The 26,584-nt window shown below is 32.6% G+C and overlaps 1 protein-coding gene across 1 annotated transcript in view; it reads right to left on the bottom strand.

Annotated features, from left to right (window-relative positions):
- Positions 1–4,711: 4,711 nt before the first annotated feature.
- LOC133178072 (uncharacterized) overlaps positions 4,712–26,584 on the bottom strand; it is a 235,357-nt gene continuing 213,484 nt past the window's right edge. Inside the window, exons 20-29 of the mRNA XM_061312838.1 lie at positions 25,896–25,950; positions 13,428–13,562; positions 13,193–13,309; positions 13,028–13,099; positions 12,826–12,950; positions 11,305–11,428; positions 10,479–10,652; positions 10,204–10,256; positions 10,016–10,086; positions 4,712–4,790 (exon numbers count right to left, since the gene is read on the bottom strand). Of these exons, the coding sequence (XP_061168822.1) occupies positions 4,712–4,790; positions 10,016–10,086; positions 10,204–10,256; positions 10,479–10,652; positions 11,305–11,428; positions 12,826–12,950; positions 13,028–13,099; positions 13,193–13,309; positions 13,428–13,562; positions 25,896–25,950 (1,005 nt within the window). The remainder of the gene's footprint in view (positions 4,791–10,015; positions 10,087–10,203; positions 10,257–10,478; positions 10,653–11,304; positions 11,429–12,825; positions 12,951–13,027; positions 13,100–13,192; positions 13,310–13,427; positions 13,563–25,895; positions 25,951–26,584) is intronic.

Raw genomic sequence — 26,584 nt, 5'->3', positions numbered from 1 at the left:
ATTTTTTGTCCCCATCGCTCTGGCTCGCGAATTCGAACCCATCAGTGCTTTTCTCTACTTTTGCTTTTTTTACCGGATGCATCTCACTGATAGTATTTCGATTGAAAATTTTTCAAGTCAAAAAATGCGTTGTTGCTGCTTGCTAAATTAAATTCTGCAGGGGCATCCGGATACTGAGTATCCCAACTCGTACGTAGTAGGATATCCCAAAATTAATAGACTATTTGATTGAAAATCAAATACTCTTTCTTGTTAATTTATATATGTTGGATATGAAAATATTGATTGGAAAGCCATAGCAAGGGTCTTCTTTTTTATGTACAAGAATTTCCTAGTGAACCCCAAATACTAGCCATAGAGACCACTGAATCTTCACAACATTGGGATGCTTTCAAATTACATGTACATGTACTTTGAAAACTGCTCTTGCAAAGAATATTTTAGATTTCCTCAACATATATCTATAAATGTATCTAGAACAGAAGAACCGTTTGTCAAAGGATCAAGCATACCCAGTATAGTCATCACAGAAGGGAGCAACAACATGGAGGTTCAACACCACGGGCAAATATTTCAGACTAAAACTCTAGTATTTTCCTAGAACATTCCCGGTCTCTCACTGAATAAAGCAATGAAGTTCAAATTTCATGTACAATGTAATAATACATGTATAAATGGGGGAAATTAATTTTTTTTTAATTACAAAGCCCGCAATTAGTTAAGTTGAAAATTTTCTCGTTCAATGTATACATATTTCAATCTTATTACTTCATGGATATATTGCGTGACGCTAAGTACTGAGTATGCTCAAACATAGTCCGGACACGCAATAAGTAACAATCATGTCTGTTGAGCATGTGCAAACACATCTGCATATTCTGGGCATTCTGATATGTCCAGTTACGAGGTATAAAATGCATGTGAAAAGATATACTCAATTCTATGCTTTTTTCTAGGGCATAGAAATTAACCTTTGGAAACACGTACGCGTTACCACATAATTATTGCAAGTATACGTAACAGCTTTTATGGTATGCCAAACATTGCGGCTGTTTCACACTTTCTGAACATGTGCAAATGCAAAGTTCTGGATTTGTTTAGGCATCAGCTAACAGATCTCATATACTCTCTGGTGACAATTTAGCGTATTCTTAATATGCATAACATCGCGGCAATCTAGCATTTTAAGGGCACGTGCAGTAACTTCTTGTGCTGCAAAGAACAATAAAGTATTGCAGTTTTCAGTGTAATTGGGCAAAATTTTCCCCCATAGCAAAAAAAAAAAATCCCTCGAATGAATTGCTATATACTCTCAAATGGAGAAGTTCTGCAATATAGTAAAGATTCTACACAACAGTCCTTCCTACATTACCGTTATCGATTCTGATTCTGCATGTGCCAATAGATGAGCACATCATGGTATCAATTATTATTATATTTATTCATTTATTTTTAATTTGCATAATGCATTGTACACGACTTCAACATTCAACCAAAATAAAGGCCCTTCCCATATGGCCATTCAGTTCCCGCCATAAGCTCTGACCACAATTTACGTATAATATATTCCTTATGTATTAAATATTCTTTTAAAAAGAAATAAACCGACATGCATTAAACACTCGCACAGAATCTAGTATGAAATTTGTAATGGCATACGGCTTACTTGAATTACTGAAATTTCTAGTCCATGATATTCAATACTGGAACAGATAATGTTATTTAAGTGAATTGTCTACGGATTATTCCATTTACCCGACCATGACAATGAGCACACGGCGGCTGTGACCGGTTGACAGGGAATGCTTACTCCTCCAGGGCACCTGATCCCACCTCTGACGTTTTTTAGAAGTCCTTGTTTGCTCTGCTCCCGATTTGTATTGGTTTAATGGACTTTTGGGCTTGATTACTGTTCGTCATCTCCATGTTTCATTTTATACAAAGAATTCATTTGATATTTATTATTCAAATACTGAATAAAGGGAAAGTTAAGTTGCTCATAATTTGAAACACATGTGTAATAACGAAGTCAAAACGGTCGCCCGCGTCGCGCAGTGGTTAGAGCGTATGCCCTAGAGTCGCGGGGTAAGGAGTTGATCCTTACGTCGCGGGTTCGAGTCCACTGCGGGACGTGGAGCCAGGTCCTTCAGGTGTTAATTGTCATCGGATTCTTCGCTTTCCTCAGTACTTGTCTTCAAATTTCCCTCATACATAAAGAATCGAAGATCCATTACCAAAGGAATATCGTCAAAGTCAATGTTTCCACCGTGTGTATACTTTCTAATCAACGCCAAATCTTTGCATTGTATTTATACCTATGATCTGCTACGTTTTCGAGAATTGACATCTATGACGTTTCAGTTCCACATGACTCTATCAGGGTTCTCCAACATTTCAGATTTAACTGTGGCGCAAGACTTCCGCCATGTGCTAATATTCGCGGTCATTTCGCGACCGAATTTGCGAAGGAACCACTAAATAAATTGAAAAACACAATGCCCCTATATACATATATTATATTATTATTATTATATTGTTTACCAGTCGTGTTCATTAAAGGACAGACAAAATTCTGGTAGGTCACCAGTCATATTTACATCTAGTCTATATATTTGCAATTATTAGTCAGAAGTATCTTAAACTTGTATATTTTGGTGGATATATTTATTATTTGTTAATTGTTCAACATTACAAAAATACACGAATATTTACGATCGATACACGTACGATGTTTTAACTCGTAGTGTCAATGCAATTTTAGAAACTTACATGTAGTTATCTGTAAAACTATATAAGCAATGAATTAATTGGTATTTTGAAATTCAGTTGTAATTATAATGAAGTGTGAGAAAAGGCTTGTCGCTTTTCATTCATGTGTCTAGCGAGGTCTGGATGATAATTAATTGTAAAAGCCAAACAGTGGATCCTAATTCGAGCACATTAATAGATAAATATAGAAACTAAAACACGCCTTTACGGTACATAATTAAGAGTATTAATTAAGTTTATTTTATTAATAAATTTATATATTCATCTTACTGACGACGACGATCTTACTGTGGCGCTGATTTTTGAACTGTGGCGCTAGAAAATTTAACTGTGGCGGGGCCGCCACGTTAAACGGCCCATGGAGAAGTCTGCGCTATTTAATTAGTTGATTTTTTTTCTGAGAGGACCCTCATTTACGGGCGTTTTATCACGGCTATTTTCAACTTAACTAAACGATAAAACGATAATATTATAACCAAGAATATATAAAACTGTGTTTTATTTTAAAGACATTTGGGAGTGTGATAAACGCCCTTTCAGCGAGTTCGTCTATATGTAGGAATTGTTGCCACTGAATAATATTCAGGGAATCTTGCTTTACAATGTAAAACGTATGATGTCTCGCGTTAGGTGTCGAAGGTAATTGAAATGTTCTTAAGACGGACAATTTTTAATATGTAATAACCAGTTTTTTAACTTGATAACATTGACTGATTGTTGTTTAACGTCCTTCTCGAGAATTTTTCACTCATATGGAGACGCCAACACTTGCCGGTGTAGGGCTACAAATTTTGACCTATACTCGGCACTTACGGCCATTGAGCAGTGAGGGATCTTTTTCGTGCCAGCACCTACTACGACACGGGACCTCGGTTTATACGGTCTCATCCGAAGGACCGGTCTCCACGTCCCACAGTGGGATTCGAACCCGCGACGTAAGGATCAACTCCTTCTCTTTTAACATTGATAAATACATATATATATCGTAGCGTTAAAGAGATATCTCTTAGCCTTAAATAAGGAAATATCTCTCTAACTCTGAAAGATCTCTCTCTGGCTTTAAGAGATACCCCTCAAAATAACAAAGATATCTCTTTAAGTTACAGAGATATCTCTTTCAAGTAAAAATATGTCAGAAAAATATCTTAGGTAAAAGAGATATCTCTCTAGGTTATAGCGTGTTGAAAATATCTTCCTGAGTTAGATATCTTTTAAGCAAAAAGAGATATCTCTCGAATTTGAAGAGATATCTTTTATATTGAATAAATCGCTAAAAGGCTTGCTATAGTGCGGACCTTGAGTGAAATATTCCTAGCTGAGTTATCGCCTCAAACGAATGTAGCAAATAACTAGAATAGTGGCCATCTAAGTTCATTATGAAGATATTTTTTTAACCTTACAATGTCCTCTGAAATTATATGCCTGTAATAAAATACACACCTAAGGGATATAAAGGATAAAGTAATTATTTATAAAGTTTCTAGTAATTTTCAACGCAACAAAATATCTTAACAATATTCATCCAGAAAATCTTAACAGGTAATATAAAAGGATATACCAATACATACGATATGCATACGGTGTGTAAATTCGTCCAAATAAAACATTATACAGAACTAAGCTAAAAGTAGATTGTTAAAAAATGATACAATATGTGTTTGTCATTACTTCTTTTAACATAAAGATCAGATAGAAATGACAATCAATATGACTAAAACAATAATCTGTTAATCATAACTTCCTCGGATATATGGAAAAGATATAATTTCTAAAAAAAAAAAAAAAAAAAAAAAATGAAATACATATTTAGCCATATGCTTTTTAAAGTGTACAGGTTCATATTAAATACAAAATATGAAAGTTATCTGAAGTTAAATTATCAACCTTTCTTTTTAAAACACTTTCGAAGTACCATGCAACATAATATATCCATGTTAGTATTTCATTCTAACAACCTGATATCAATAACTTCTTTGGTACTGGTATTCACCATCCATTTCTTTTGAAGATTAATTCTATACCTGTAAAATGAAAATAAGCGAATGGAATGTTTCATTTTTACATTTAACTTCTTTTCATTTGTCGATTTTTTTTAAACTATCGAAATTTGAGACGCATTTACATTTTAATAAAAAGGCAAACTGCAACCTATGGCAATTATCGTAATGTGACCTCACTATGACTGATCTTTTTGCTTAAAAAAAGATAAGAAGGAAAGTAAAGACCTTGAGAGCTATGTTAAAACGCGAAATGTAATAACAACGCGAAATGTAATAAACTGGTATTGTTACATTTTGCACTATTACATTTCGCGTCGAGATCAACGCAGAATGTAATAACGCAAAATGTAATAAAACAATTTTTTTTTATTATTACATATTGCTTGGGATTTACGCAAAATGTAAATGTACTTTTTGGGTGTTACATTTTGCTTTATTTAATTTTTGCGTTGAGGACAACACAAAATGTAATAAAACAAAATATAATTAATTTTTGTATTGTTTTCAACGCAAAAACATCACAAAATTGATTTGATAACAATGGGGAAATTCATTTTACTAAATAGACAGACAGATCTATGACAATGAGGCAAACGTTACGGCTTTTACGGATATTACTAAATTGGTTAGCAAATTAGAAGTGTATGTGTGTGTGTCTGGCATTGAGAGGCGGGGGGATTTTACCTCGTATGTTGATTATTGTATTTTTATGCGCATGCAGAAACTATCCATTTTATTATTATTAGAGGGGGGGGGGGAGAATTTTATTTTTGCTGGTATGCAATGCACGTGATTTCTAAAACATGAAAGTATGAAATCTTAATTGTCAATAACCCCCATCCTCCCCACCAAAATGTAATAATTCTTAAAAGTCCATTTTTACATTTTGCGTTATTACATTATGCGTTGATATCGACGCAAAATGTAAAAACGTAAAATGCAGTAATCCCGGTTTATTACATTTTGCGTTGTTATTACATTTCGCGTTGTAACAGAGCTAGCTAATAGTTAGATACAATAAATGAAAAATTAGGGATTAAGAGGCAGAGGAAGCGATCTCATTCTTAATCTTCATTGTGTTCTTTGCTAATGAAATAGTTTTGTTTTGTTTTTGTTTCCCAAAGAAGTCATTTGACATGAACATAAAATGAATCGCTATATAGAATATTTAGCGATATTGGATGAAAATATGGGTTATGTTCTTATTGTGTCAATTTAACTTCTTTTGAACTTAACAGCTCTTCAACAATCATTTGCAAAGAGAACAGGGAAGATTTTACTCTTACGTTGTTAATGATTGCAGAATTGTTAGAGAAAATGTGAAAATGCAAGAATTTCATTCTAAAATGTGATACAGCAATGAAAACATAAATTTCAGGTAAAGTTTATTGTGAATTCACTTCCTGTTTGTGTTTTCAGGAGTGCTTTAAAAATTTCAAATTTTTATTTAAACCTCTCTAGGAAAGAAGATCTATTTTTTAAAATCATTCAAAGTCTCATAAATACTGTGAAAATAAATGGAAAGCCCATTCACTTTTAAATATTTGAAACAAAAAATCATGATAATAAATGTCCATACTTTTATAAGCCGTGCTTATTTAAAAAAAATGTCTAAAATGTTCAACTTACAATTGTCCATTACAAGTAATAAGGAGAGTTCTTCCCGTGCCCCCCGTATAAAATTGCTGTATTGTTTCATTTTCCTCATCTGGAAAATCAGTCCACGTATCAGCCTTCCATTGCCACCTCTTGCTCGACGAGCTGTCCCTAGAATTCTTAAGGTATGGTGTATTAGTCTTATTTGTCATTGGCGTTTTCGTTGAAGTGATGCTGGATTTATTTCTGTGTGACTCTATTGGATTTAAAATTGCATCACATGGGTTTGCATTGTCTCGAAAATGTGAAGATGTAATAGTTTCCTTAGTCTCCCATTGACCTAAATTTATAATGAAAAATAATCAGTAATTTTGAGTCTTTTGTGAAAGATATTATAGAGTATGGAAGTAGAATTTATCTGAAAACTGTAAAACTGTTCAACTGTATTTTGGTTTGAACTGTTTTGCCTACGAATTATATTCTACTTTTAGGTAAAGTATGTTACTCAAATGCAAAACTTTATCTATCCTTTAAACTTTTTTCAAAATATTTGACTTTGGCAAATATGTCTGAATAGTAAGTGTGCAGTTGCAGTGCGCACAAAAGTCAAGTCTAAAATAGAAATATAGGATATTCAGTTTTGTATTTGGATACTATATATTTCATGAGTGGAACAGGGTTTTACTCTAGATATTTTCACGAGTACGTGAATATATATATATATATATATATATATATATATATATATATATATATAGAAAGCACAAAGAAATTCACTTTTATAAGGATACCCACTTCCGCCCCAGCCCGGGGTTGAACTCTCGACCTACGGAATCTGTCTCCTAGCAGTACAGGAACAGCGCGTTAGACCGCTCGGCTATCTAGGCAAGTCAAAAAAACTTGCTTTCGATGCCGATGGAATTCTCACAGCGCTGCCCTACACTACACGGTCATTGAGAATAGTAGTGAGATACAGTTATTTGGACATTAGTTTTATTAGAGGATCGTTACCAATACACGTTGTAATGAAATTAATTTTATTTATAAAGCACAATTTACAACAACTCTTAAACTAACATAACTGCCCTAAGTGAAGAAATATTAATATAGAAAGCACAAAGAAATTCACTTTTATAAGGATACCCACTTCCGCCCCAGCCCGGGGTTGAACTCTCGACCTACGGAATCTGTCTCCTAGCAGTACAGGAACAGCGCGTTAGACCGCTCGGCTATCTAGGCAAGTCAAAAAAACTTGCTTTCGATGCCGATGGAATTCTCACAGCGCTGCCCTACACTACACGGTCATTGAGAATAGTAGTGAGATACAGTTATTTGGACATTAGTTTTATTAGAGGATCGTTACCAATACACGTTGTAATGAAATTAATTTTATTTATAAAGCACAATTTACAACAACTCTTAAACTAACATAACTGCCCTAAGTGAAGAAATATTAATATAGAAAGCACAAAGAAATTCACTTTTATAAGGATACCCACTTCCGCCCCATTAATTTCATTACAACGTGTATTGGTAACGATCCTCTAATAAAACTAATGTCCAAATAACTGTATCTCACTACTATTCTCAATGACCGTGTAGTGTAGGGCAGCGCTGTGAGAATTCCATCGGCATCGAAAGCAAGTTTTTTTGACTTGCCTAGATAGCCGAGCGGTCTAACGCGCTGTTCCTGTACTGCTAGGAGACAGATTCCGTAGGTCGAGAGTTCAACCCCGGGCTGGGGCGGAAGTGGGTATCCTTATAAAAGTGAATTTCTTTGTGCTTTCTATATTAATATTTCTTCACTTAGGGCAGTTATGTTAGTTTAAGAGTTGTTGTAAATTGTGCTTTATAAATAAAATTAATTTCATTACAACGTGTATTGGTAACGATCCTCTAATAAAACTAATGTCCAAATAACTGTATCTCACTACTATTCTCAATGACCGTGTAGTGTAGGGCAGCGCTGTGAGAATTCCATCGGCATCGAAAGCAAGTTTTTTTGACTTGCCTAGATAGCCGAGCGGTCTAACGCGCTGTTCCTGTACTGCTAGGAGACAGATTCCGTAGGTCGAGAGTTCAACCCCGGGCTGGGGCGGAAGTGGGTATCCTTATAAAAGTGAATTTCTTTGTGCTTTCTATATTAATATTTCTTCACTTAGGGCAGTTATGTTAGTTTAAGAGTTGTTGTAAATTGTGCTTTATAAATAAAATTAATTTCATTACAACGTGTATTGGTAACGATCCTCTAATAAAACTAATGTCCAAATAACTGTATCTCACTACTATTCTCAATGACCGTGTAGTGTAGGGCAGCGCTGTGAGAATTCCATCGGCATCGAAAGCAAGTTTTTTTGACTTGCCTAGATAGCCGAGCGGTCTAACGCGCTGTTCCTGTACTGCTAGGAGACAGATTCCGTAGGTCGAGAGTTCAACCCCGGGCTGGGGCGGAAGTGGGTATCCTTATAAAAGTGAATTTCTTTGTGCTTTCTATATTAATATTTCTTCACTTAGGGCAGTTATGTTAGTTTAAGAGTTGTTGTAAATTGTGCTTTATAAATAAAATTAATTTCATTACAACGTGTATTGGTAACGATCCTCTAATAAAACTAATGTCCAAATAACTGTATCTCACTACTATTCTCAATGACCGTGTAGTGTAGGGCAGCGCTGTGAGAATTCCATCGGCATCGAAAGCAAGTTTTTTTGACTTGCCTAGATAGCCGAGCGGTCTAACGCGCTGTTCCTGTACTGCTAGGAGACAGATTCCGTAGGTCGAGAGTTCAACCCCGGGCTGGGGCGGAAGTGGGTATCCTTATAAAAGTGAATTTCTTTGTGCTTTCTATATTAATATTTCTTCACTTAGGGCAGTTATGTTAGTTTAAGAGTTGTTGTAAATTGTGCTTATATATATATATATATATATATATATATATATATATATATATATATATATATATATATATATATATATATATATATATATGAAAAATCCTGTCTCACGAGTGAAAAAATTCCATTACTGAATTTTCTGTGTATTACTTTAATTTTCATTTTGCCTCTTCCTTTTTGTAATGCAGCCTTGTAGCCAGTGACCTCATAGTAGAGCATTTGTGTGACTTTAAAGCTAAGCAATTTTGAGATTAAAAATTGCAAATATGAATTTTAACGACCGTCTGGTGAAATTTTAACAGTTTTACGATGATTTTCGCTATCTCATGAGAGTTTCGCCGCCTTTTCAATATATTTCACAGTGACAAATATGTTTTGATATTTTTCACTCTGAAAAATATCACTTTTATTCAATAGATAAATTACAGTATTTCATTATTGAAAATGTAATAAATAATCTTAATATATGACTTAGAATGACACCTCAGACATATTATAAAGATTTTAATTTTGACACATGTAATACTTTTGCTAGAACTGTACTTAAAATACCTGATAATTTTTCTGAGTAAGAATAAGGTGTTTTTTGTTCTTCTGACTGTCGTTTCAAGATTTCTGCTATATTTGGATCAAATGGATCGCTGTGCAAAAAACAATTAAATTAAAACAATGTTATTTGACAGATACATGTACGTCAATTCTTGATATATATATATCCCTTAATGCCACATAGCTTCTAAACCAGTATTTCAACTTACCATAATTCTACGTCAAATTTACCATTGTATCCGTATCTGTAATTGCTTTTGTTTCCATTTGGCCAGCGAACCTGCCAAAAAAGTGTATGTTTTAGAAATATAATATATAAATACATATTTAATACATGAAAATTTTTAAAGATATTCTTGCTCACATATATCTCTGTTGGCGTTTTAAGGCGATACACTGTTCCGATGTTCCCTGTACCTCCATCTTGTTCATCCCACTTCCAGTCTCTACCTATAGTTTAAAGCACAATATATTCAGTTACGCTACACGTAATATTTTTAAACACAACGTGAGAAATTGTTTTTAAGTAATTTATATCAAACAAAGAATATCTATAGTGTACTTGGTCTTGCAAGTGATCACTGAAAGTGTGATCCATTTAGATACGATTATACGAAAGTGACCCATTAATTTATGATTATGTAAAAGTGATTCACTAAGCTACAGTCATGCCTCTCCTAACAAGACATCCAACGGCGATTGGTTGGTTCTCTAGTATTCTAGGTTCTTTGCAAGGTGCAATGTCATATTCTGTTAGAACGCCATTGTTACCATATCTATATGGCAACTGAAGACCTGTATCCCACTCCACATTAATCCATCCAACTGTGAAGCGATGAGTTGAAAGTATTCAAAGAAGCCAAAGGTAAAAGGTTTCATGTAAGCATATGTTTCATGATGATCAAAATCTATTTTAAAATTGACTACAATTCTGAAATTTTCCATCAATATGTGCACCAATTGAATATTGATGAATTGTTCATAAGTGTAAGTTTCAGTATATGGGCAATCTTCTATTCCCCTAAATTTTCATAGTGTTACGATTTAATTTTTAAATGCTTGTCAATGACAATATTAAATGCTAATTGACTATCAGAACTTCAAAGAAATTGAATATTGTAAATGATAAATGATTTGCACCTCTTTTTGAATGTCCAACAACAGTTCCTGCTCCATGTCCATCTTGGTTTTTCCAGCTCCAATCTGGCCCTCTTCGGACACGAGTACCAACACAAGGCATATGTGCATATCTCTCTTGATATTCCATTTCCTGTTCAATCTCCTCTTCTTCTCTCAATTCACGACCTGACTTGTATACATCTCTGTTCTCAATAATTTCACAGACGTCATCCTATTACACACATTGCAAATTACATTTAAGACACTTTTTAACTATTTCTGGAAGATCTACATAGGAATGAGTATTTGTTCTGACTGCATGCATTACTTTTGTAAAAGTTTATTTTCTTTTTTTAAAGTGCAGTGAAATGCCAAAAATATAAAAATAAACATACAACATCCTTCTCAGAGACACTCTGCAAATGGCAAAGTTCTGATTTAATTGCTTCTTTTGAAGTTTGATCTTCTTTTGACATTCGTTGGAGTACTTTTGAAGCCAAGACCTAATAAAATTCAATAATCCGACGTAAAGATATTCTTAAGTGTTTAATATCAAAATCTGTCACAGGTAAATAAAAAACTAAGATATTTAACATTCATTGATTTATATACCGATTATAATTATAATTAAATAAATGTAACCACTAGTAGTCATACCATATTGACAGTGTATCTACCTAACTGACCAGCCTCGTGGTGTGGAATTAACTTTCCTCCTTTTGATTGAATGATCATTGTTCCTAAAAAGCACTAAAAATACAGCAACTATAAGGAGAAGTTTAGCTCTGAATTGGGAAAAATAAGTGTTGAAAATAGAACAAGAATCTAGTCCTCTTTTCAGGTCACCTGATCAGCTATGGACGTAAAGGTCTTTTTATTTAATTATGGCTGATATACATTTCCGTCTAACAAGGGTAATAAATTCTAATTTCAACTTGAGTTGAATAAATTTCAGCTACAAAAATATAATCTCTTTTGAAGACTTTGCAGATACCTTATGAGTATAGAACTAGTACTAGTCTTCAAATATTTTCATATCAAGCAAAACAAGGTTACGACATATCTTTTACTAAAATAAGCATTTGACATTAGAAGATTTCCGTTAATTCAAAAACAAAAAAGCTTCTTTGTCAAATTCACATAAGTTTGCATATATTTTTATGAGGTTAGTAAAACTTTGCTATTAAAATGGATGACATGACAAGTATTTATCACCCTTTTCTCAAAGTCAGCCTTTTTACTAAATATAATGGATAAGTACGAGTTTTTTCTCCTCAAAATTCATATGCAACACTTTTGGTCTATGGGTAACTATATCCTACATTCAATAAACTTGTATTCAATTTTGAGTTTGTAAAAGAATAAGAGGCATATGATCAATACGCTTTTCCGAAAAACTCCAGTGATGTTAAGAAATGTGCTCCTGATCGAGTATTAAAGTGAATTTAGTAACTGTATTGTCCATTGCCTGTTAGTGTCTTTTTAAGACATGGTTCAATTTTATGATCGATAGCCTATAAAATGAAACTATCTCCTAAAATCAACTTCGATTGTCTACGGTGGCTGCTCATTTTTTTTCTTTTGAAACCAAGGAAGGAACACTAAAACTTTATAATTTTGAAATACTCACGATATCCGGATCAGCACCAACAGGAATACAAAAGATAGGTCTAGCTTTTCCAAGTCTTCTTACTAGGTCAACAATTCTGTCACTTGTCTTTCATGTTAAATTTCAGATTAACATATAAATGTTAATTTTTTTTAATATAAATTTTTGGTATTCCTTAAAAATATAAAGTATGTATAGTATATTAGCATAATAAAAAAATGCTACTTTAGGATTAGAATTTGTGTCATAAGAAAGTTACTTTCTCTTTGTTTAATTTGTGAAAGGCATTACTTCATCATAAACACGAGATTCATAGATTTCTCGGTCGTGTCCTGAACATATCTCTGTTGGTTTACCATCAGTGATGATTACTATTCTTGTTCTCACGTGATATGATCCAATGGCGCTGTAGGGAACTGTATAATTAATTCTAAAATAACAAAAGCCTTTGAAAAAGTTAAACAGGGATAAAAATGTAAAGAAAATAAAATACCTGAATGAATCCCTGAATAACACATTATAATGCCTGCTTCCAGTGGACTTCCTCCTCCACACTGTAAATCATCTGTGTCAAAGGGAATTCTGAATGAGTTTGATAATAATGAGACAAATAGAAAAGAAGATTATTTCAATATTTATAAAAAAAAAATGACTTTACCTACACAATTAGCAAGCATCGTGTAATTGTTGGAATAGTATTGTAGGACCTTTACTTCTTTACCAAAAGTTACAACCGAGACATTTTCTGGTACGGAAGACGAATGCTTGGAAAACTCTTAAAGATAATCATTTCATTTCAGAAAATAGTCCTAATGTCATAAAAAATCCGATGTCATTAAAATCATGTCTTAAGAAAGCGTACCAAAGTTCATTATTTGTATAGTGAAACATACCGTTAATGATATCTTTGAATGCTATTTTCATTTGCTGCAGACCTTCTCCTGCCATGCTTGCTGACGTATCAAGTAGGAAGACAGTTGTGACATAAGAACCATGTATGCAGCCATGTGTGTATAAACTATTTCGGTCTACAAAATATACGGAAGTAAAAATTTTCCAATAAAAATTAACCATAGATGTACGTATAAAATCCACAAATCTTTTTCGTTTTCTACTTTTCATTTATTTTCATTTTTTTAGAAGACGTTTTTGTATTTGTACTTCAAAACTTTGTTTAAAAATTATATTTCAGATAAAAAAAATTACTGTATTCGACATGGTCCCATTCCGTTATACATGTACTCTGCCTGAAGAAAGAAAGAAAGAAAGAAAGATAGATATTTTGGGCCATTTTTCTAAATCATCTATGTCAAATTACAGCTTCATAGATCATTCAGTCATTCACATTGATGGAGTAAACGACTTACTTCTACAAGATTCTTCTTTTGCTTTGTTCCAAAGTTGACGCCGATGTAAGTCTTCCATATGCCTATTGCTGAGAGTTAGATTTATGCTAAAAAAGTGAGCTCTCTATTTATTCCCTAAACGAACAAAAAATAGTATAAATTGTCTGGCTTTTATTTATATTTAACCAGGAAATCTTAATTTCCTTAGTTGTTTGTTTGGAATGTGTATTCCAAATCCTGCTTTTTCATAAACACTACCATGGAACTGTATTTTAGTTATTTTAGTCAAGTTTTCCTTTTTAATTTTTATTGTTTTATTTAAACACTTACAAAATAATGGCATTACACTCAACTGAGCACATTTTTGTGGTGTTTCCAGTCTTTCCTAATTTTAATATCAACAGATTTGAGAGGAAATACATTTTTTTTGTAACTTGTTATCAATTTCACTAAAAAATGTTGACTGCTTAAATTAAGATGTTACTGTAATCGTGGAAGCTTAAAAGAGCTTTTAAGCTTACATGTCTGAAAAAATTATTGCGCTATTATAAAACATTCTTTATACTTATAAAACATATTTTGAAAAAAAAGTAGTTCAAATTATATTTTACTACCCAACCATTTTTTAATGGTTGAGAAACTTGTTAAAATTAATGTCAATATGATTCGTATTTGTGTGGAGGGCCTGTAAGAATGTTTTGAGAGGAGTCTACGCAATTTGATATACAAAACTGGAAGCTTTTTTTTTTTAAACAAATTTGAATATATGAGGATTTAACCATTGAACTGGGCAAAAAATTTATGTATTATATTACAGATATATTCATTTAGTAGTAGTTGTAGTATGTTTCCTGGGTACAAATTCAAATTACATGTACATGTATTTTAGTCGAGAAATAACAATAATAAACTTTGCAAATAGTGCTCCCTGATCAAATCCGTCACATATATCACTCCAGTAGACGCATGAAAGCTCGAAAATGAATGAGCAGAGTCATTTGCTAAACACGTTGAAAGTACGAAATATAAGAGCCCAGTGTTCTTACCTTACTGGGACGGCATCAAACAATTATACATGTAAGGTAATAAGATGTTAATTGTTGTAATGTCCAATCACATAATTATTCAATTAATCTCTTTAATGCTTTGTTTATCGACAGCAGGGTTTTTCAGTAACATTTGAAGATTTCTGCAATTTGTTTAGATTTAAATATTGAGATTGGAATATTGTAATGTAAAATCCAAAAAGTTTAGTATCCGGTCATAATTAAATAATATATTGTACGTAATTGGGGATGTTGTTTAGTATGTCTAGTATGTGTATGAATCAGGAATAGGTACAATGCAAAGAAAATAGTTCTTCTGAATAGGGATGGGATTACTTTTTTAAATTTTCTTTCCGACATTGGGGTTACTTACGTACCAAAGTAATTGATTAAATTACAATTCTTTGTGCCAGTTTTTTTAAATTTATTTTTTTTAATTTTATGTTTATTTTTATTATTACTATTATTATTTGGATTTTATTACCATTTTTTCAATTTACAAAAATAACTCATTATTTAACAATTATTTTGCGATAATTTAATTGTTATGATTTGAATTTTAAATGCTTGTCAATGACAATATTAAATGCTAATTATAATTGTAACTAATGTAACCTTTAGTGTTCATATCATATTGAAAGAGTATCTGCCTAAAAGAAATGGCTTTTCCATCTTTAAAGTTCTCTATACCAATTTTAATCTTGGTTTTTCCAACTTTTAAGTTGGTAATTTCAAGTTTAGAAATGGTTTTTCCAACTTAAAAGTTCGTAATTCCAACTTTTAAGTTGGCTTTTCCAACTTTAAAGATGGTAATTCCTACACTGTACTTGAATATTGGCTTTTTCAACTTTAAAGTTGGCTTTTCCAACTTTAATCTGCTCTTTTCCAATTTTTTCGGGCATCCTGCGTTTTTGTTTTTTGTTTTGTTTTGTTTTTTTTGTGTACAATTGTCTTTATAGCATATAAAAATTGTATTGATTTATTCTATAAACCAAACACTCTGTATGGTCTCCTTTGTTTAAACTCATTCTCAACAAATTTATGTATGTCTGATCTCTTAAATATGTATGGTTGAAATGCTCTCATTTACATATTTTTATGAATTTACTATATCCTCTATAACATTATACACTATACAGTGTATGAGATAGACCAAAAAGGGCTTTTAAAGATGAAATGCATATGTAAGGTCATAGGTAAAGTGAAGGTAAAAAAAATAACGGGCACAGAATAATTCCATACCTATTGGTTTCAGTGTATTAAGATTGCATTAATAAAATTCATAATATTATTAAATTTAAAAAAAATCAAAGAAGAGGTTAAAAAAGCTCAAATTAAAGTTTTAGAAAACCAAGATTAAAGTTGGAATTACCAACTTTAAATCTGGAAATCGAAGAATAAATTTGGAACTATCAACTTTAATGTGGGAAAAGCTAACTTTAAAGTTGGAAATACCAAATATGCAGGTGGAAAAGCGAAGATACAAGTTATAAACTTTAAGGCAAGATTAAAGTTGGAAAAGTCAACTTTAAAGTTATAATTACAAACTTCAATGTTAGAATTGCCAACTTTTAAAACAATTATTACGTGGCACTAATACGCTTCCATAATACGATTTCTTCTTAAATTTAAGGGTCAGTGCTATTTTGTATGTGCACTGTTTGTAATAAGATATTATTTAAAAAAAATAGCAGCGTGACAATTCACGCTAAATTCTCCTTTTCAAAAATACTTCGAACGATTAATTTAACCCTTTAACTACCAGAGATTTTGCATTTTTTGAGCAAAACTGCCTAAAAATTTCAAACTGGAATTTTAACATTTTCTAGTCGCTTTTACATAAAGCAACCTATACATTTTCTGAAAGGTAAAATCTTAAAGTATTTAATTATGCAGAGTAAAATGGCGTCGTGGTTGTCATGGCAACGAATGAGACCCATAATTGCCAAAATATGTGTTTTCCACCCTTTTACATCACAGAAATACAAACAAATTTACAAATAATGTTTCCATAAGGGAATTTAGTGATACTAATAAAAACAAAGCATGCAAACAATTAGTTTTAGTTATACTGGTCAATTTTATTTGATAGAAAGAGTTTATACAATTACACAATGTCCGTGTATTAGGCTTTGGCTTTGCAGCTGTCTGATTGTCGTAATTATAAGCAATTTACAAATCGCTTTCCCTCCTACAGTTTTTACCTGACTTCAATAAAATTTGGTACACTTTTAGAGTGTACTAAGATACACAATTCTTAATTTTAGTTTTTTTTATTTCAATGAACAGTGTTGCCATGGTTACAAAATAGCAATTTTGAGAACGAGACTTCCTTACAAAACACGGGTATACTATATTCAGCAATTTTAAAATCGCTTTCCCTCCTACAGTTTTTGCTTGACTTCAATAAAATTTGGTACACATGTAAAGAACACTAAGATATAAAATTCAATATTTTAGTATTTTATTTCAATGAACAGTGTTGCCATGGTAACAAAAATAGCAATTTTGAGAAGGGAACTTTTTAACAAAACATGGGTATACTATATTCAACGCCATGGTACACTTTTAAATTACAAATATCAACGTTACAAAATTTGACATATATCAAACGTTGGTAGAAGGGAGAGGAGGAAGGATATTGCTGAACATTGTCTCTAGTTCGTTTGTTAAATGGTGATTTGGTGTCCGCGGAATCATGCGAGAAAATGTCTTGCCTTAAATACCCGATTTTTTTTTCTTTTGGAAAACCCATGTGTTCTAGAAGAAACAATATTAATGACCAGTCGTTTTTGACATCAAATGGTCCCCCTTTTACTTTCAGTAGAGTTTTATCACTGAATAAAATTACTTGCCTAGTTCCAGAGACCTGCATCTGAGAATTCACAACACCCTGATATGTACTCGAACATACAATATCACTAGTTCATCATTAAGTTTTAGAAGAAGGCCATGGGGAGAGTATGGCAAAGAACTACGCACACTAACTCTCGATTCCAGCCTATATTTTACACCCCTTTATTCAATAAAAGACAATTTTGCCATTAATTTTTTTTATATTGCAAACAAGAGTTCACTAGTGATTGAATTATATTACTGTCATATTGTAATTTTTGAATTTACCGGATGGAAGTAAATAGAAAATTACTATATTACAACTTGTCATATTGTAATTTTTAGCTCACCTGAGCCGAAGGCTCAAGTGAGCTTTTCTGATCAAAGAGTGTCCGGCGTCCGTCTGTCGTCTGTAGTCCGTAAACTTTTCACATTTTCGACTTTTTCTCAAGAACCACTGGGCCAATATCAACCAAACTTGCCACAAAGCATCCTTGGTTGAATTTAAGTTTGATCACCGGAAGTGCCGCGCCCTCTTTCAAGGGGGAGATAATTAAGAATTCGTGAAAATTTGGTGGCTTCTTTTAAATATCTTCTTCTCAAGAACAACTGGGCAAGAAAAGATAAAACTTATATGAAAGCTCCATGACATACTGTAGATTCACATTTGTTAATATCATGCCCCCGGGGGTAGGGTGGGGCCGCAAGAGGTGGTCGAAGTTTTACATAGGAATAAATAGGAAATGTATTTAAAAATCTTCTTCTGTAGAACAGCAAAGCCATGATTAGTCATATTATAATAGAAGTATTCTCAGGTAGTGTAGATTCAAGTTTGTTCCAATCATGACCCCTGGGAGTAGGGCAGGGCGACAACAGGGGGTCAAAGTTCACCATAGGAATATATTGGAAATATCTTTAAAAATCTTCTCAAGAACATCTAAGCCATTATTAGTCATATTAATATAGAAGTATCCTCAAATAGTGTAGATTCAAGTTTGTTCAAATCAAGAACCCCACAGATAGGACAGGGCCACAACAGTGGGTCAGAGTTTTACATAGGAATATATACTAGGTGTAATTGTTAAGGGGCATTCGTGTAAAATGCATTGAAGACCTGAAATAATGGAATGACCTGGCAACCCTTGGAATGGACTAGCCAAACCAAAGGGTATATAAGCCAACGCTTTGGGAAAGACAGGCATTCAGAAGCTAGCAGAAGAAGTTGGATGCTGAATCAGCAATAAAGAAGTTAAGGTATTCCATCCCTAATATCATAATTCCCATTTATTACTATTAGCATGTAAGGGTGGGATGTGTCCTAATTTATGACCTTGAATTTTGGTAAGGGTTATCTCCATCTGTTTTTATTTGAAAAATTCAATTATAAAAAAACTTATCTGGTGGAAAAAAAATCGTTTCGATTGTCATTCTATTTCTAATGTTTTATGCATTTTTCCACCACAGTATTTATTAATATTCTTTTTATTTGAATATTTATATTTAAAAGAAAAATCGCTTGTCCCCTTAGACTTCAATGCAATCTTTGATAATTAATTACTGCTTAGTTAATTACATTTTTGAAACTTTACCTTGATAAATCCTTTTCTACTATAAAATGCTTTAACATAGGAAATATCTTTAAAATTTCTTTTCAAGAACCACTAAGCCATTATTAGTCATATTTATATAGAAGCAACCTTAGGTATTGTAGAATAAAGTTTGTTCAAATCAAGGGGGCACAACAGAGGATCAATTAAGTTTTGCATAAAAAAAATATAGGTATCATCTTGAAAAAATCTGCTCAAGAACAGCAGTCATATTATTATAGGAGCATCCTTTCGTAGTGTAGATTCAAATTTGTTCAAATTTAGGGTGGGTATAGTGTGGGGCCACAACGAGAGATCAGAGTTTTACATAGGAAAACATGGGATTGATTGATTGTATGCTGTTTTACGTTCCGTACAAGAATTTTTCACTCATATAGAGACTTCACCATATACCGGTGAAGGGCCTCAAATTTAGACCTTTACTCGGCACTCAGGGCCATTGAGCAGTGGGGGATCTTTATCGTGCCAACGCCTGCCGTGACATGGGCCTCGGTCATTAAGGTCTCATCTGAAGGACCCGCAACTTTCACTTCAAAATGCCGAGCGCTTTGCGGGAGAACAGTTTTACCTATTTTTCATCGAATTAGATCAGTCGCGGCCGGGGCTCGAACCCCTTACCTTCCGATCACGCTCTACAAAATGAACTACCATGACGGTGGTAAACAAAGGAAAAAGTCTTTAAAATTCCTCTGTTTAAGAACAGCAAAGCCATGATTAGTGATATATTGATATGGAAGCATCCTGAGGTAGTTTAAATTAAAGTTTGCCCCCCTTCCCCCTTTAACACTGAACAGATTACTGCTTCTTCCTAGCCAATGAGCTCAGGTGAGCGATGTGGCCCTGCCTCTTGTTGTAGTTACTACCACCGGGTAAATTTAAATTTACAATATGACATTATTAATACCAGTGTCAAATTGTTCATTGCTCTTAATCACAAATCTTTTTATAAGGGTTCCAGAAGATATATATCCATTGAAATCAGGCTGTAAAACATCAAAAGATTTTAAAATAGTACTCAGATTTTAAAATACTCATAGACATGGATAAATGATCCTTCATTTTTTTTCCATATGTTTAACTCATATAATTTATCTGTAAACATATCCCCACCCCCAAGAACAACAAGAGCTTTGGTGTGAATTTGTTAAATAATAATTCAAAATTGCTGTAAAAAGGAAAGGGGGATGTTTTCAAAATATTTTCCGTTGATTTCTATAGTGAAAAACACAAATTTTTACAAATTTATAGAGCGTAGGCGTAGTTTCCGAATACTTCTGATTGTATTTCAATTAACATTTCTCCACAGCGTTTAGAAAATAGTAAAATGGCGGTTTTTATGTTGAAAAGCGCATTTTGCCATTTTCGCGCGATGTTATGGCAAATATTTTACATACTTGCTCCATTTTATTTTTGTTGTAGCAGTAGATTCAACTTTTCAGTTTCTGCAATACACATACATGTACTTGTAATCCCGGCTAATCTGTAAAGGATTAGGCAATGAGGGAGAATTTATTAGTTTATCCCAAGTTTTCAATTTTTATCCAGTTTGATATAGACTTGTTCTTAACTCTGTGAAGTCTGAAAAATGAATTTAACACGAACAAAGAAATCTGAGTTTCCTGTGTGTTTATTCAGAAATTATTTTTATAAATATAGCTATCTGATAAAAATCAGCTGTTTGTTTGGCTACGTTTACGACGTACGACGTAGTACTTTTGATATATTTTTTCACTGTGGCATTTATTTTTCATCTTTTAATCATTAAAAAAGGATAACAGCGTTATCTTTCCTGTCGCTTTAATAAAAATGCACTTTTCCTTTCAAAGTACACCAAGTACTAAAAACAAGATTAATTTATATTTTTTTTTTTATATTTTTCAATGATAAATCTGAAGATTAGGAAAATGGTAAGGATAATATTTAATTAATCATTTCTACTACATGTAATACTGACACAAAATTCGACAGGGATTTCTGATACAATGGGTGCACGCAATCGGGGCGTTGGGTGAAAGACTTATTACTACATGTATATAATGCATGTATATCTCCCAAAGCTATGGAAAATTCCTTTTATTACATGTTTATGTCTCAAAACGTGTCGTACATTAACTCTTCTTTACAAATAATTCATTTTTAAAAAATAAATCAGTTCCATATATCAAAAGAGCCAGTTTGTATTACACTGAGCTTATGAACGATTTCATTGTGCATGTAAAACGTCAAATGACGTCATAGTGCATTTTGTGTATTTTACTCGTAAAAGTTCCGATATTCAACAACAAATATCTCTGTAACGGATGCATGTATCTTATAATGTCCGGAATAAAAAAAATGTAGGACATATTCCCAGCTTTCAGGTTATGGCATTCATTTTTTATTTTATTGTGTTTGTAATTTAGATAAAGCCAACAGAAGATAGCACAAAATCAGTCATTTATGCGTAGTTTTATCAACTTCCTGCAATGAAATGCAATATTCAATTTAAGTTTATGATACTTTCTGAACATAGCACAGAAAATTTTTGAGTAGAAAAAATGTTTAGTATCTTCTCTAGTTTCAGAAAATATCAATTGTTTTGTTGTCACCTGAATATTTAGAAAACGCCAACAGTTAAATATCTGTGATGCTGAAAATGCGTCCAAATGCGTCTCTGGGGGTTAAAGGGTTAAAATTTGTCTTTTAAATTTTCAGAGAGGTCCGTGTTTGCTCTGCTCCTATTTTGTAATGTTTAATGGACTTTTGAGCTCGAATACTGTTCGTTACTGTTCTCAACATATTTCATTTCAATAACGTCATGTATAATAATTTCAGTTGGATTATGCGTTTTAGTTTTAGTTTGAGGGTAGAGGAATCATATTTTTATTCAATTGTCACATTTTGCTATTCTATAGGTCTTTTTATCCGTATATATTTTTTTATTTGCAGGCAAATGCATGAACTATAACACAAGTCGCAAATACATAACTGACCACTCATAGATGTATGAACATCTTTGATGATGCTGTAAAGCAGGCGGTTCTTCTTCTTTTTTTTTTAACACTCTAGTTTCATTTATCTACCACAATCTGATAAATCATTTAATTAGCCTTATTTGTATATTACAATAGAAAAGAAACATTATAATATTTAATTAATTATATTTATTATTGTATTCAATAAAATAAACGCACATGTTATGTATAGTATGCTAAAAATGACGTCTTTCCATGTTGGTTTCCATGTCTGTCTGGAAATTCAGCATTTCTTGGCCTGTATCGTTCCGTCATAAGGGATTCCTTCGAAAGATCTTGTAGAACAAATAGAAAGATCTTTTTTAGGACCATTCCTGTTACTTACAGTCTTGACATTTACTGTTGAAATGCAGAACAGTGTAAGACAAAACATTCACAAAAATTGTGCATTCTGAAGATCTTTATATTTCACTCTCATATATTCCAGATCGACAGCTAAGGCACCAGTATGGCGTGGGACCCTGTGTTATTTTTATTCTGGATACATCTACAAGCATTCAGGGACAAGGTGTCCAAGAACTTAAAAACATTTTTAAAACAATCATCGAGGGTAGCTATATTTTTTTTCCATTGTTTTTAAATATATGACCTGTCATATGTTGCATTTTTACTTTTATATTTGGCATTCTTGTGTAATGTCAGCATATAAAATGATTTTTGTTGGTAACGTTGAGACCGTATAAACCGAGGTCCCGTGTCGCAGTAACTGCTGGCACGAAAAAGATCCCTCATTGCTCAATGGCCCTGAGTGCCGAGTATAGGTCAGAATTTGTGGTGGCGTCTCCATATGAGTGAAAAATTCTCGAGAGAGACGTTAAAATATACACAAACAAACAAACAAACATCATAAATTGGATAATTAATGCGAACTGTTGGTTAATATTGATTTAAAATTTTAATTGGGTAATTAATCAGATATTCCTAATCGTATATCAATTTTTATTAAAGTTATTATTACATAACCATTTAATGTGATCTACATCATTATATGTAATCTAAAATTGTGTTAATTAATAAAGTCACAGTGGTAGCAAAGTGCAACATAACCTTTTCTTTCTATATTATGTTTTAATATGTATAAGATAGAGGGCTGAGGTGGTTAAATGACATTCAACTACACGAGTGGAGAAAACTCATACTATTGGAATATGTATCGAATTATGCTATACTGAGACTCTGGGGGATTCAATCCTTATCAATTATGGATAAATGAAATTTTAAAAAATCGCCGAACTCGTAAATTTTGTTTGAATAATAATGCTAGAGCTGCATTGACACAATTTTTTTCTCAACTCGTCATATTTTTTTCTTAAATACATAAAACGTTTTATATCCAATTATAACAAATATACAACGCAATCATTGAATTTTCAGTACAGTTGTACAGTGTAAATATTGATCATAAAGACTGTCAACAGGATCTTGTATATTAGTTTAATAAAAAGTTTAAAAAATGCATAAATAACTTTCTCTGCTCTTTCAGCAACAAATCTGTTTTACACGTTGAACTTTAAAATTAATTGCAGCAGATCAGCTAAGTAAAATGCATATGAAGTGCTCAAAGGTCATTGAACATTTAAGCAAGCATTTATTAGAAAAAAAAACATTTATAGGAATTTTAGAATATCTGTCATGTTTCAGTTTACGGAATACATCTAAGAGGGCTTGAGCTTTTTATCATCGATTTACTTAAAAATGTGTTCATATTCAAAGATTATATTTTATGGCGAAGGAATAACCAGTGATGAACCGCAGCGCCAACAATATCTTTACAGAGATTTTGCAGGAATCAGAGGCAAGAATGAACGAGTTCATTGATTAATTCGTATAGGTGACAGAGGTTAACCCTTCGTCGGTATTATAATCCCTTAGTTTGGAGTTTGGGTATTACGTTTATCTGATTACTGTGATTGAGTTAAACAAGTCTAATATTGATGCAATATATCAAATCGGCGGAAAAAAACTTTTTCATCGTGAAAGTACCTTGGAGCTATGTGATACAATTTAAAGTGCTAATTTAGCTCAAACATTTCAAAGTATATTGTGACGTAGTGTAACGTCAAATAAGTGTTGCGCTTTAGCAGAGTTCATAATGACGTCATTATGTTATGTTATTACGTTAACAATTAGACAAATAGTGCGGGAAAAGTTTAAATTTACTACCATGATAGGGCATTTAGCACTGGTTGAAACAATGAAATAAAATGTTTTTCCTTGGTTTCACGTTCTTTTTCGGAAGTCTTGTTGTAGAACTTGTACATTGGAAACACTGAAAGTTATGAAATATGTTTCTTGCACATGTTCCAATATGTCCACTTACGGCAGTGCACTGGTACTCGGCTTGACGAATCTGTTGACGATGGACGGTCATTTGGTGTCTAAGGGTGTCCCCGGTTTGGCCAATATAATACTCGCCGCATCCTGAACATGTAATTACATATATCAAATTAGAACTCTCGCAGGTAAAAGATGAATGAATAATGAAATTTTTTTCGTTTTTAAAAATAAACTGTTGGATTTCTTGTAAATAGGGACATGTTCCACATCTTGGGTGATGACATTTTCTAACAAAGAGTGTTACTTTTGTATTGTTAAATATTGTTAAAATCTTCTTTAAGGATGGGCTCTGTCGTTTACTTTTGATTAACTGAAATTCACTCAAAACTTCTTTCATTCTTGGATCATTTCTAAAACTGGCATGTTGGTTTTGATGACTTGGAAAAATTCTTGATTTTTTGGGTTGTGTGTTGATACAAAGGGAATAAGATTTTTTTCTGGTTTTTCTTTTATCTGAAGTAGTCTTGTTCTGTCATGTAGTTTAGCGTTGTCTATTCCTTTTTCAATCAGTAAGGTAGGATAATGCATTTGTTGTAATAATTCCCGTAATTCACCATGTCTGATATTTAAAAGATCCTTGTCCAATATTATGGTACAAAGTCGTCTGGCTAAATTATATGGAATATTGTTCTTGATGTGTTTTGGATGGCAGGAATCATTGAGAAGATATTGTTTCGTGTCCGTGGCCTTGTAATGTACATCAGTTTCGATTTTCCCATCTTTTTTATGACCATTACATGTAAAAATGGTAACTTGTTTTCATCCTTTTCCATTGTGAATTTTAAGTTGAGGTTCATGTTGTTTAAAATGTTAAAGTTTGTAATTCATTGGTAGATTTGATCCAGATTATAAAACAATCGTCTAAATATCGCTTCCAGGAATTTTGAATAAAAATTTTACATTCAACATCAATATTTTCTTCCACGGTTTTGTACATTTTTTCTTCAAGATATCCCAACGTAAGTGTGGCATATGTCGTGTCTGTAGGTTGTTCCATCGAAGTTCATAAAGTTATTTTTCAATATGAATTTCGAGAGCGTAACAATCAAACAACAGCGCAACGAGAGTGACTTGATTAGCTATGTAAAACGTATGATTGCATAGGTAATTTATTAAAAATATTATTATTGTCGAATGCTACTTTCGTAAATAGTTGAGTTGTTTGTCACTTTATACACCATGCCAACGGTCCTGGACCCTCCATCTTGATTACCCCATTTCCAGTCAGGCCCTATTTAAGAATATATTTGATTATTATCAGCATGGTATTATGAATAAAAAGCTGAAAAATAAATTATTTAAAAAAATTCAAAAATAAAAGATATGGATTACCTCGCTGAACATGACATCCTAGGCCAATTGTTTCGTTGCCGCCTAAAATTCTTGGTTCATCGCAAATCTCTACGTCATAAAATGAGTCACCATATCGATAATTTAATGTCAGGCCGTGATCCCATCAAACATTTAATCAGCCAGCTAAATTAGTTAAATGGTATATTTTTTGTGATATTTCCTGTAATTGGTAAAGTATTCATGGGCAGTGGGAAAGTAAACTTTTTATTACTTGAAATTTCCTAAGTAAAGACTTACTTTTTAGTACACTTGATAAGATCAACATATACAATATAACTAGACATTAACCCGAAAGAAAAGTGACTTGTGTATGTGATTTTTTTTAATAATTCATGATTAAATTAAAAAGATTTTATAAAAGAGAAGCCAACAATCCCAGTGAGCTTGTAATAAAAGAGACCACAAAATCTGACACATCTGTTTCATATAAGGATATTTTATTAGAAAAAAACTTTAATGATGACCTAACAACAAGGCTTTATGAAAAACGTCATGAAATCAATTTATCCATC

This window comes from Saccostrea echinata, unplaced genomic scaffold (genome assembly GCF_033153115.1).
Source record: "Saccostrea echinata isolate AGI-Se365-2 ecotype Australia unplaced genomic scaffold, CSIRO_AGI_Sech_v1 ptg000002l, whole genome shotgun sequence".
Classification (NCBI taxonomy): Eukaryota; Metazoa; Mollusca; class Bivalvia; order Ostreida; family Ostreidae; genus Saccostrea; species Saccostrea echinata.
The sequence above is the reverse complement of the archived record's forward strand: the minus strand, read 5'-3'. Positions and strand labels throughout refer to the sequence as shown.